This window comes from Diorhabda sublineata, chromosome 8, assembly GCF_026230105.1.
Source record: "Diorhabda sublineata isolate icDioSubl1.1 chromosome 8, icDioSubl1.1, whole genome shotgun sequence".
Lineage (NCBI taxonomy): Eukaryota > Metazoa > Arthropoda > Insecta > Coleoptera > Chrysomelidae > Diorhabda > Diorhabda sublineata.
In genome coordinates, this window is record NC_079481.1 from 67,121 (window position 1) to 80,459 (window position 13,339).

A 13,339-nucleotide genomic window follows, 5' to 3' on the forward strand; every position below is an offset into this window, starting at 1 on the left:
CGAAAAATTGTACGGCAAAACGTTCTTCCAAACTCGTCACAATTAAAATTACAACCCAATCAAATATAAAAAAATGTAAACAATAATTATTACTAATAGCAATCACGAGATAATAAATATAAGCATTACAATAGATTGTACGTACAAATAAATCAATAGCAATATTCGGGTACGTTTAACAAGAAAACCAAATATTTATCTAACGAATTTAATATGTGAAGTAATAAATAAATCGACAAAATTCAATATTTACAATTTTATTTAACATTTAGAAATCTTTTTGTAATTAGATGATTGTATGGAGGATATTGGTGTTGGGTGTGATTAAATTTATGAGTCTTCCAGCTTAAGTTTTAAAATGAAATTTGCAGAACACTTGTCAGCTCACATAACGCCAGAATGGAGAAAGCAATATATAAATTACGAAGTAAGTGATATAGTTGTAACTCCATTTATTGATTTAAATACTAACAAAAACTTTTCAGGAAATGAAAAGCATGCTGTACATGGCAGTAGAAGAAACTCCATCTGCAGAAAGTGTGGAACCAGAAGTAGTAACGAGGCATTTAGCAAATTTCGAGGAACAATTTTTTCTTTATTGTGATAAAGAATTGAAGAAAATTAATACTTTTTACGCGGAAAAACTAGCCGAAGCCACTAGAAAATTCGCAAGTTTAAATAGCGAACTAAAGGATTCCATAAATCAAATAAATTTTCCGAAAAAGAAAAATTTAAACAAAAAGAGCGTCCCTACAAGAAAAATACAAGAATTAAAACTAGCATTTAGCGAATTTTATCTGAGTTTAATTTTATTACAAAATTATCAAACTTTGAATCATACGGGGTTTAGAAAAATCTTGAAAAAACACGATAAGGTAAGAATATTAATTAACTAATTAAATTCGAAATGGGGAATTTTATAAATAATTTCAGTTATTATCAACTGATATCGGGGTAAAATGGCGAGAGGAGCACGTCGAAACTTCGCATTTTTTCATAAATAAGGATATAGATAAATTGATAAATGACACTGAAAATGCCGTAACCAATGAACTAGAAGGAGGCGACAGACAAAGGGCAATGAAACGGTTAAGAGTACCTCCTTTGGGGGAGCAACAATCACCGTGGACAACTTTCAAAGTCGGTCTCTTTTCTGGTTCTTTTATAGTTTTATTAATCGCCGTTGTACTATCAGGTATATGTTTCAAAATATTTGTTTTATCTAATAATATATGGGAATTGGTTGATAAAAAAAATTATTACTGTTAATGTTATAAAGATTTAGAGAAAAATTATCAACAAACTGATAACAATTTGTCATATTTTTGAGTATATTTTTCAATATTTACACTTACAAATTTGATTTCTACTATCAATTCCATATCAGATGATCCTCCATAATATAATTTACGGTCTTCAATCCATTAAATTCATCTAATTTATTGAAGTTATTAAATTGTATTATATACAGGGCTTCAACTAAAATTTTTTCAGCTGTTTTCCACGATGGTTCAACAGAGAATTTAAAAATAGCCTTCCGGTTATACAGAGGTCCGTTACTAATAATTGAACTGTTATTTTTGATTGGAGTCAATATATACGGATGGCGTTCATCAGGGGTGAACCACGTACTTATCTTTGAATTGGATCCAAGGAATCACCTATCTGAACAACACCTGATGGAATTGGCGGCAATATTCGGAGTAGTATGGGCGTTGAGTTTGTTGAATTTTCTCTATAGCGCTAGTTTGAGTATACCGCCTTACGTGAACCCACTAGCTTTGGTTGTCATCATGTTTGTATTCCTAACGAATCCTTTGAAAGTTTTTAGACACGAAGCGAGATTTTGGTTTTTGAAAATTTGCGTAAGTTTACATTTTTTTTTTATTTCTAAAACTACATGATTACGATTTCAGGGAAGGATGTTTGGATCGCCATTCTTTCACGTAGGATTCGCCGATTTTTGGCTCGCCGATCAACTCAACAGTCTAGCAACTGCTTTCTTAGATTTCCAATTTCTAGCTTGTTTTTATATTACTAACGGAAATTGGCTCGAAGCCGGAGGTAAAAACACAGTAGTTTAGCGTTTTCGAGATAGTAGAATCCATTTTACATAAACGTTTCGTTTTAGATACTACCCATTGTATGGAAACCAATTATATAATTAGACCGATAGTTAATTGCATTCCGGCCTGGTTGAGATTCGCTCAATGTTTAAGAAGATACTACGATTCAAAAGATGCTTTTCCTCATTTAGTCAACGCTGGAAAATATTCAACTACCTTTCTGGTCGTGATTTTTTCTACCCTCAAAAAAGTTTATAAAGGTATAACTTTCGTTTGGTTTCATTGTGTTGGAATATTGAATTTAAAAATTTCATAAAATCTCGGTTGGTTCTGATCATTTTTAATAGTACTAGATATCAATTTTTTGGTTCATATAATCGTTACATTAATATAAAATCGACATATCTATGGTAAATTTCATAATTTATAGGTTAAATATCGATTCGGTACTAGATATCGATTTTCTTGGCTCAAAAAATCGATTCTTCGAAATTATATCAACATATCTATTGTGATCTTCATACTTTTTTGATATAATAATGAGTTGGTACTAGATATCGATATTTTAGGTTCAGATAATCGATGCTTCGATATAAAATTGACATATCTATTGTAAATTTTATAATTTTTAGGTTAAATATCGATTTTATTGACTCTAATAATCGATTCATGAATTTAAAATAGACGTATCTTTATTAAATTTAATAATTTCCAAGTGAAATATCGATTCGGTACTAGAAATAAATTTTTTGTTTCTAAAGATAGATTCCTCCTTTTAGTTCAATATTTTGATTTGATATTGTATAATTTTCCGCAAAAAATCGATTATTTCATATTAAATCGCCACTTCTACTTTATACATTCAAAGAAAATATCGATTCCGTACTAAATATTGATGTTTTTTGTTTTAAAATAATCGATTCTTTAAACCTATTTCGTCATTTTTATTTCTTACTTCTCTGGTAAAATATAGATTTTTCGATTGAAATAAAAATAGATTCTTTGATCTTGAATAACAAGATTTACTTAATATTTCATACATTTGGGATGAAATATCGATTCGCTACTACAAATCGATGTTTTCTTCTGTTTAAAAAAATCTATTCTTCCATTTCATATCGCCATTCTTATTTCTATGGTTATGTTGGGAAATTTATCGATTCTACCATGTTGGAATCGATTTTATGTTTCGTGTTCAAACAGTAATGATTTTTAGACGACTATGCATCATCTTCGGAAAATCCCTACATGTTCCTGTGGATAGCTTCCCAAGTCTTAAGTTCGACTTACGCCTATATGTGGGACATCAAAATGGATTGGGGCTTATTCGATAAATCCGCCGGAGAAAATAGATTCCTTAGAGAAGAAACAGTATACTCTTCGAAGGTATATAAATAAAAAATTACAAAATCGCCAAATTAATCGAATCAATTCTTTCAGGTGTTTTATTATTTCGCCATCATAGAAGATTTCGTTTTACGTTTCGTATGGACAATTTCCTTGTACCTTACGGAATACGGTTACGTCAGCAGCGACATAATGACGTCAATATTGGCGATATTGGAAGTGTTTCGACGTTTCGTATGGAATTTTTTCCGTTTGGAAAACGAACATTTGAATAATTGCGGTCAATTTAGGGCGGTTCGAGATATATCGGTAGCGCCGATCGATTCTTCCGATCAAATACAAATAATAAGGATGATGGATAAAGAAGACGGCGTAACGAACAGAGAAAGAGGTAAAAGGAAGAATAACAACAAGAAAAAAGAAGATAAAAAACCTCTGTTACAAGATGAAACTATAATGAATTTTAAATCGATACCGTTATCGGCTGTGGTATGATTAATCCATTCCAAAAATATAATTTTATACTTTATTTCTATACGTTTTACGTATTTATATATATATATACAGGATGTTTAATCAAAATTTCGTTTTTTTTCTCTAGACAAATTCGTTGATCAGAAAATAGCAATCGACAAGTATATAGGGGATCAATATATGATGAATGTTTTTTCTAATTTATATTTATAAATTTTTTTAAACTTATATAGTAATATCAAAATCACAATTTTCTTTTTACGGTTCAAACGTTTTACTTAAACCGGCCCAATGATCCGGTACTTCCAAAAAATATCGATGCATCGCTTCAATGAAACGTTTCTGATATTCTTCAGGAGATATTATCGTCGGTAATTTTCCTTGTCCACCCAAAATGCCGCTTTTCTTCACCATCGTTTCCAATCGCTTGTCCCAAGTAAACGTTCGTATATAATCTAAAATATAACAATTCACCTTGTATATAATACAACAATTAATTTTAATAGACACTGTATAAATGCGATCCATTTTGTTTTTCTCATTTTTGTAGTTAATTAAATGGATAAAAAAGCAAAAAAAATATTAAATTTTAAAAGTTATTTTACAAGAGGTATTAGATTGGTATTTTTGCAAAATTTATAAATTTATTTTAGGAAGGGTTTTCAGTTACTATTTAATTGAACATAAAACCCCGTAACAATAATAAAAAAGGGTAAAAACATTTTACGGGGGATATTGAAATTGTTATTTTCAAAATATCTAATTAAATAAATTTTTTTATTGGATGTGTATTTAAAAAAAATTGCAATCAGATCCATAAAACCGTAAAAACTTTATTATACGAGTTGTTCTCAATTATTTTTATATTTTTCGAACCATATTTGTATTGAATATAATTATTTCACGATGGTTACTACATTAATATTCCAAAACATTTTAGTTATATCGATAAAACTATAGAAACAAAGTTATTTTACAAGGAATATTTGATGTTTATCAAAATTTTTAATCAAATCTATGAAACAAATTAGAGATTACAAGGGGCTTTCAATTTCTTTTTACTTTTGAAAATAGAATATAAAACCCGATAACATAAAAAAACATTCTACGAGGGACATTCAAATTGTTACTATTCGAAATATGTAATTGAATATCTTATTTTATATACGAGGGATATTAAATTTTTTAATATTATCGTAACTTCACCTATTATTCCAAGTATTAATTCCTTGTTATCCGGATCCAATCCTACCAATAGGGAATAATCCATAACCGATTGAGTAGAAAGGAATTCGGTATCGTTTTGTATGGCATTTATCAAAACCGATTTGGAATGTTGCAATACGTAAAGCGGCGAATCGCAAGTCACTGAAAAACAAAAAAAAAAACGAAAAATAAAAAGACGGTTTTCCGTATATTCCGTATCGTTTACTTTTCATGAGATTTTCGTCGAGCAAAACGATTTCTTCGCCTTGATTATCCGGTACGACCAATCTGTTACGCATCGATCCTTTTAAATCGAATTTTTGCGATACTTTTCGATTATAAAACAAATTTTCCATAACTAATATATTCGATCGATACGGTACGCTCGAATTATTTTTAAATACTATTTGATAGATGCCCAATATTTTTCCTAAAAGCGTCAATTGTTTAGTCGTATGACATTTGTTCATGTAAGCGAAATAATTGGAGGACGATTCGAGGAAAAGATCCACTTCGGACTTGGACATTTCTTTCAATATAAATCTGTCATCTAAAATATATAAAAATAATATACTCGGATGGGAAAATAATTTTCAAAAATTGAATATTTACCGACAGTTTTGGAAAAATTCGATCCGGATTTTCCACCACGGGCGTCCCATTGTACGGATCGAGATAATGATCGAATGTAAGCTTCCTCGCCCATCGGTAATACCGCGGCGCGTAACTTAGCAAATTGTTCCGCCAAATATACCCTACAGAAAAAGTTACTGCTACCCTCTTGAAATTGTACTTCGACGTGAGCTTTTCTCACTTTTTTCGCCGCCTCCTGAGGTCCCGATACTATTTGCGACGCTTCAAAGCTAACCGAAAAACAAAAATTATCAAAAATGTATAGCGTGTTAGTTTACGAGGGGTATACAATAATATGACAATGAATAAATTGTTAATATCACAAATAAACAATTAGAAAAATTACTTAAAAGGTCCATTTAATATTTCTACCGCATAAAACGAACGGGGGACATGAAATAATTAAAACCGCGGAAATGCTATTATACGAGGGACATTCCAAATATAGAAAACAAACAATTTTACGGGGGTTTTGAGATTAAAAAACGATACATTGTTGATAAACAAAAATAAACGATGGGGAAAGTTTGTTACGAGGTCCGGAAATTATATTTACGAACGAATATTAACATACGAGGTGTAATCGGAATATTAAAAGAGAAAATATTACAAAGAAAACTATTTTACGAGGGTTGTAACATTTTTTTTATATACAATTTACCTTATTTCCGGTACATTCGTCGAATTAATTTGATTGGCGTTATCAATTTTGGCTTCTTTTGTTTTTAAGAAACCCAAAATATTTTTGGTTTTGTCGTCGTCGGTTTTATCTTTTTCGCCGTAACTTTTCCTTTTCATCGTTACGGGACTATTCGAAACGTCCGAACTAGTCGTCGAAGTTTTTTTAGCCGATAATTCGTCGAATAATTTTCTATATTCGTTAGAAGCGAGCGTATAAGATACGATAGAACTCGGTTGATTTTCGAAAACGATCAACGGTATAGAAGAATCCGATAAATTGTAATGTTCGTTAGCACTGAACGGCGCCTAAAGTAAAAAAAAAGAAACATGATTAAAAACGAACAACAATATATTAAAAGAAAAACTTACCGGTATAACGCATGCGTTATTCGACGACGGTAATAAGGACGATAAAATCGTTTTAACGCTTTTTTTATCGGATTCTTTTTTACCGTCCGTCGAATCATCGATTTGTGAAAATACCGCACTCTCAGATTGAGATCTATGATGACTTTTTGGCGACGAAGAACTATAAGAATCATCTGTAATAATAATAATGATAATAACAATTAATTATACAAAAAAAAAGAAAAGAAAAACTTACTATCGCTATTATCGAAACTTCCGATTTTCCTATTAATCGATTCTTTTTCATCGCGTACGTTTGATTCTTGATAATCCAAAATATCTTCGACGTTCGATTTTTCCTTCTTCTTATCGACGTCCTTTTTTCTCGCCAACTCGTTGAAACGTACATTCCAAATATCGACGATTTCAACGACGTTCCTTTTTAATTTCGTCAACGAATCCGAAATGTTCCAATACGCTCCGATCAAAACTTGAAAAACATACACGCAAAAAAAAATAAAAATCCATTATTTCGTTATATCTAAATATAATACCTTTCTCGTCGAATTGTTTACATTCTATACTCGGCGACGTCAACTTCAATTGCACCTCTTCTATTTTCTGTTTAAATAGATTCTGTTCCTTTAATAAAATTTGTTTCAAATTCGATTCGCTTTCTTCTCCCGTTACGTTCTTCAATTTATCTTGTATCAAAGAAAACAGATCGTGACCTTTTTGCGCTATATTCTTAATACCGTCGATCGATTCATCGTGCAATTTGTTATTATCGTACTTTATCTCTATCAAAGGAGGCGGCAAAGATACTTCCAGTATTGTTATTTGGCTATATCTGGAAATAACTCGATTGAAATTTATGCAGCAATTGACCGACCAATCCACCGTCTACGCCACCACAGTTCATCTTCAGTCTCTCAAGACGGTAACTACGCCATCGAAATCAGTTTATCTCTGGTCTTTGAAGACGTAGTTACCGTCGAAACTAGGTACTGAAGACGGTAACTAAAATTATCGAACCGAGTCTCGGTATAATTGTATCTGTGTAATGGTAGCGTAAACAGTGAATTTGTATCGGGAAAAAAATGAAAAAAAAAAAAAAAAAGAGATCAACTTACTTAAACGTTGCGACGTAATTTTTATACCCGAAATATTGATAATGATCGTGATGTAAACTATGATTGCACGATGATTGACCTCTCCTACTAAAAACGTCGCCGTAAAATTTCAATTCCAAATATTTGGCGAAAGAATAGGACCAAGTATCGACTGACATCGGTACCACCGGCGATACCTTTTGACATTTCGTACACCAAGTCCACATAACGATATGATCATCGTAAAATTCGTTATCGAAATGATTTAAACAAATAGTAACGCAACCGACGTTATGAACGAATCTACGAACGTGATGTACCATAGAAGTATCGCACGATTTCGATGGACAATTATAAGTCGACCGAAAACAATAACGTTCCAAAAAACAACCCAACGGTATGTCGTTACGACCGTAAAAATCCATATAAACAATCCTGGAAAAAAAAAATTTTTTTTTAAACAATTTCGTTCGGTAAAAAATTATCAAACTCTTACCAAGGGTTTACGCAAAAAGCCGGCGCGTTATTCGATTCGGTGCTGTAACTACAAAACAGCACCGCCAATTTTTGATGATTCGCCGGATCTAGAACGTCTTTTAAATTATTTTCGGAAGATTTTGGACGGGTACGCGTTTGAATTTCGATGCAAATGTTATCTTTTTTTTCGTATCGTCCACCGCAAGCTCTAAAATGAGCCAGGAGGTTTTGGACGTTGACGTCTTCGCCGCTTTCCGTTAATTTCATCAAAAGAAACGGATGCAGAGGTTTTATCTGTAACGAATTTAGAAAATACGCTTCAATATTCAATATAAACACGTAGACGAGCGACTTTATAGACCCCAATTGACGTTTGGCGGAATATTTTAGACGAAAAACGGAAGTATTTATATTTTTTTTCTTAATCTATATATACAAAATATATCAGAAATTTGATTTTTTATCATTAATCTAAATTAAAAAACAAAACAAAAAAAAATTATTGAAAACCATTATTTTTTGATTTTCTAGAGCCAAAGTGGCTGTATCGGTTATTTTTTTCACTACATAGTGTTTTCTCAGTGTAGGCAAACAGTAAATATAATCTAAATTGTAAATATATCGGAAATTTGTGGGAAACGAACAGAATTCCAACTAAGGCACTTTTAATCTTATAAAAAAGCTTCAAATTTATCCTTGTACCTTTGGGTTACCACTAGGTAGTACAAACTACCGAAAAAAACCAAGAAAAGCTACGAGCAAATGGATTGTTTACCCCACGGCTGGCAGTTTGACTTAAATCAGCTGCCGTTCTTCTTTCCCCGGTAATCTGGCCTTCACCTATATGTTTATCTATCGAATATTCTGTAAATTAAATAACCTAAGAAAATATTCGCAAGAAACTCAACACCCCAGAAGAAAATTATAAATAGAATATTAAATAATTTATAGAAGAACTTACCTTTTCTTTAATTTCGATTTGATCGCTTCTGTTTTCTTCCGAATTGTTCTTCCATTTATTTTTAACGTTATTTTCAAAATGGACGCTAAAATACAAATCGTCCGGAAAATATCTTCTCAATTTACACTTTTTACCTGTTTCGGTTTCCAAATAAGGCACCGAAAAAACGACATAAGGACTAACGCACAAAATTGTATCGTCCAATTGTTTTTTGAAATTATTCGAAAACGGTAATTCGGCGACGGCGAGCGTTTCCCCTGTCGATTTAACATCGAAAAATTCTTGTTTCGATTGTAGAGGATCCGTAAAATCGTCTACGAGAATTTTTCGATTTTCCCCCGGTTGTTCGTCTCGACTGAACCTTTTCATCACCGGTCGTTCGATTCTTTTTTGTTCTTCTGTTTTCTTTTCGGGCGTATCCGGCGTATTGTCGTCTAGAAATTCGTTAGGATTCGGAGGCATAGCGAATTCGTCCATTAGATAAGATTTTTCCAAACGCCAACTATACAAAGCGAACAACATAAAAACCGAAACGTCTTTTAATTTCGATAATTCCGTTTCGGAACCCCCTCGTAATAGTACGGTACTACCCAGATGCGGATTTGGTAAACCTTCGAAAAACATCAGAGTTTTCTTTTGATCTGAAAATAATATACTTTTCGTATACCCCTCGTACTAATAATAAAAATAAATTAAGTACCTCCCTGGATTTTGTAACTGTTGACGTAGAAACGTTTACAAGTTCCCAGTTTGGGTACTCCGATATGAGCATCTACAGAAGAAACGATATCGGCTTTAGTACATCTCGATAATCTTTCCAATACGCTCTGTTTAACATTATGAACCAAAGTGATGTTGTAATCTAGTAGCATATCCTGAGCGATTCTTGATATATTTTTTTGCACCAATACAACATTCGGCTTTAGAGCGCTGATTCTAGTTACTACATTTTTTAAATATTCGTATTCCTACAAATCAAAATTAGTTATACAACTCATGTATAAATCTAAAAAAAAAAAAAACAAAAATAAAAACCTGCATTAAAACTGGTTCTAATGACATAAGTCTCCCTTCCGTCCTTTGATAAACAATAGAACATTCTAATAAAAGAATTTTCGGATTTTCTATATCGGTCAACATATCTTTGTGCGCTACATTTTTACTACAAACTATGCCTCCTATCAAAGTAGTATCGCTTCTCAAACCACCCGATAGGATCTTAAATTGAACATAATGTCGTATATCCAAATCTGTAGCATCGTGATTTTTATCTAAGAATAAAAAACAGATAAAATAAATATTTAAAATCTAAACAACATTATATTATTTAATATTATACAATCAATTACCTGGTCGAATAATTCCAATTATTTCATGTAGTAATGGAATAATTATTTCCCACCAAGAATACGAAAGACCTTTCGATAACAATAATTGTTTCAATAAATTGTGTTCGTGTTGTTCGAAAGTTTCACTCAAAATAGTATAAGCGAGTTTTTCTTCGTTTTCTTCGCGTAAATTATTATTTGCATTAAACCAACCTCGAAAAAAAAAAAAAAGAATTAATTAATTACACACACCGATTTGATACAGTATCTAATTTATTTCTATTTAATTGAAAATACTCAATAGTAATTAACTTGAATTAAAATTAATGTTTACTAACGTCAATAACATAACCTATATATAATAAAGTAAAGCAGTAGTTCAAATGAACAGAAGGTTTCTATTTAAAAAACCATATCAATAAAATATAATTCAATCTTTCACAATGCAAATAACAAACATTATTTTGTTTTATAAGATTGATCAAAGTATTTATAAGAATCAATCTCAAAATGATTTTGTTTAATTAAAATCGAAATGACATAAAAAAAAGTTATAAATAAAAAAATTCCTACATAATTACCTGATTCTGGTGCAATTTCTATTTGTTCTGTAGGTCTAACAACCAACATTTCATTTTTTTCTTGATGATCCGACACTGTAACCGCATTTTGCGTTTTATATTCATCTGGCGGTCGTGATAAGTATACAGTATTAGCTTCCAAATTTAAATCGAGCAAATAAGACGAAGATGAAGTCAAGTTTCCTTGTCGAATATCCATAGGTGAAGCTTGTTCGTTATCAGAATCAGTTGTACTGGATTCGTGGGGAATTTGCTGTACCCAATGGGGTTCGTCTGTATAAGGTACATCGAAATTCGTACCTGGAGTTGATAATTCGGGATAAGATATCAATTTTTTGTAATAATAAGCGTAACCATCTATAAACGCCGTTGGATCCGAAACGCTCTCGATGTAACCGCCTTCCAAAAGAGCTTGGCAGATTGCAGATGCTTGAATCCTAAATAGAAATTTAAATTGATATCAATATCAATATAATGAACAAAATGTGAATATGATTATTAATATAATTATTAAAAATGAAAAAAGTAATTACCTATTTTTGGATTTTTGTTGAAAAATCAACCAATCCACCAATTCTGAACCCAAAAAACAATCCGTATAAGTCTTAAGACGATACCTATGAGATTCAAATTGTAAACCTGTCACAGGTTTACACATTTCCTCAAACAAATTTCTTAGAGACGTGGAATTTTGCAGAGCTCTACATTTTTCTTCTGTTGTTAGATATGTTGTATTTGTACTAGAAATGTTTCAAAGCAAATCATAGATTACTCAATTCAGTTTAATCGCAATGAATAGATTTTAATGAAATATCTAATAGATTCGTTCCAGTTGAAACTAACTTTGTTACACAACCATTAAATATTATACAGAGTGATAATTATATGATGAATTGGAAATGAGTTTTTGATGTAATATATTCAATCTACAATTAAAACAAAATGGGTTCAATGTGATAAATAAGAAACTCACTTTTCTGAAAAAAAATTTTCTTCCTGATATCCAACAGAAATTTTTCTTTTTGCCGTGTGATCATCATCATGTACAATGCTTGTTTGCAAAGTATTATCTTCAAGTGATTTAGGAGAAATCATACCGAATTTTGACTGCAAACTTTCTTGGAGTAATTTCAAATCATTCGTTAATACTGCATTAAAATCGGAAGATTCTAAATAAGATAGAACAACCTTACAACAATAAGTGCACGCTTTTAATTTACCTAAAAACAATATTTGAAAAATACCATTAGTTATATTATTAGATGTTAAAAATACCAGTACACCCAAATATTTTTCCTGGAATTTGCTGGTTACAACATTGTGAACAAAATATTTGGCCGCAGACTCTACAATGATGTTTTCTTCTCACAAACGTGAATTTTTCTGAGCATTCGTAACATTCTTTACTAACAGAATCCTGCATCCAATACTGTTTTAGATTTGTGTCTCCGTAATCTTTTAGATTCTACAAAAAATTTCGTTAAATGTAGAATGAATCAATATATATCAATATAATACTAACACTGCTTTTTAAAGCTAAAAGATTACTTATTCTTTTCAAGACGTTTGGTAAACTCCTTCCTTCATTTACATCCACGTCGTATACATTCGAGGATGATTGTGTGGAAAAGGAACTATCAGAAACTACGTCCGCGGCCCAAGTAGGAAGAGAATCACCAACCGTATCACTTTTTTCTGAATTTATTTCGTCGACGTTCACATTTCTTTTCCAAAAAAAATTCGCTAAACACTGACCGACCGTATTCGGTTTTGGATCTTCCAAACGTCCAAATTCAGTTAATTTGTTGGTCGTTTCTAAATCCTCGCTCATTTTAATTCAATTATTTCATTCTTAATTAATTGTACATTGTTTTTATTTGTGACAGTTGTCAAATAAAACATATGATTTGGTTATGATGTCATATCATGTGATTTTCGATCAAGGTTGATAGAAAATAGGTTGCCCGATTTACTTCGTTCGAAATTTAGTTATATTACAGATTTTTGTGTGATTTTATGGTACTGTTTTTGATTTCAGGTTCATACCTATATAATTTTATGAAGAGAAATTCACATTTAATTAGTATAGTAGCAATATTTCTCCCGAGTTAACAATTTTAATATT

The 13,339-nt window shown here is 31.3% G+C and overlaps 2 protein-coding genes across 2 annotated transcripts; one reads left to right on the top strand and one right to left on the bottom strand.

Moving 5' to 3' along the window:
* The first annotated feature begins 43 nt into the window (after nt 1-43).
* LOC130447463 (xenotropic and polytropic retrovirus receptor 1) lies at nt 44-3,995 on the top strand. Its single transcript, XM_056784293.1, has 9 exons — nt 44-169; nt 291-427; nt 486-875; nt 934-1,195; nt 1,495-1,865; nt 1,917-2,064; nt 2,132-2,326; nt 3,283-3,452; nt 3,507-3,995. The coding sequence occupies exons 2-9, from the start codon at nt 359-361 to the stop codon at nt 3,906-3,908; spliced, it is 2,007 nt and encodes a 668-aa protein (XP_056640271.1). The 5' UTR covers nt 44-169; nt 291-358; the 3' UTR covers nt 3,909-3,995.
* A 143-nt stretch (nt 3,996-4,138) lies between these two features.
* Nucleotides 4,139-13,114, bottom strand: LOC130447462 (1-phosphatidylinositol 3-phosphate 5-kinase). Its single transcript, XM_056784292.1, has 19 exons — nt 12,737-13,114; nt 12,490-12,679; nt 12,188-12,434; nt 11,748-11,954; nt 11,215-11,651; nt 10,655-10,846; nt 10,341-10,576; nt 10,006-10,273; nt 9,306-9,946; nt 8,364-8,638; nt 7,889-8,302; nt 7,310-7,605; nt 7,012-7,245; nt 6,777-6,949; nt 6,388-6,713; nt 5,706-5,956; nt 5,320-5,643; nt 5,094-5,255; nt 4,139-4,342 (listed from the first exon to the last, which is right to left on the bottom strand). Exons 1-19 carry the CDS (start codon nt 13,043-13,045, stop codon nt 4,146-4,148), a joined length of 5,379 nt encoding a protein of 1,792 aa, XP_056640270.1. The 5' UTR covers nt 13,046-13,114; the 3' UTR covers nt 4,139-4,145.
* Nucleotides 13,115-13,339: the final 225 nt, after the last annotated feature.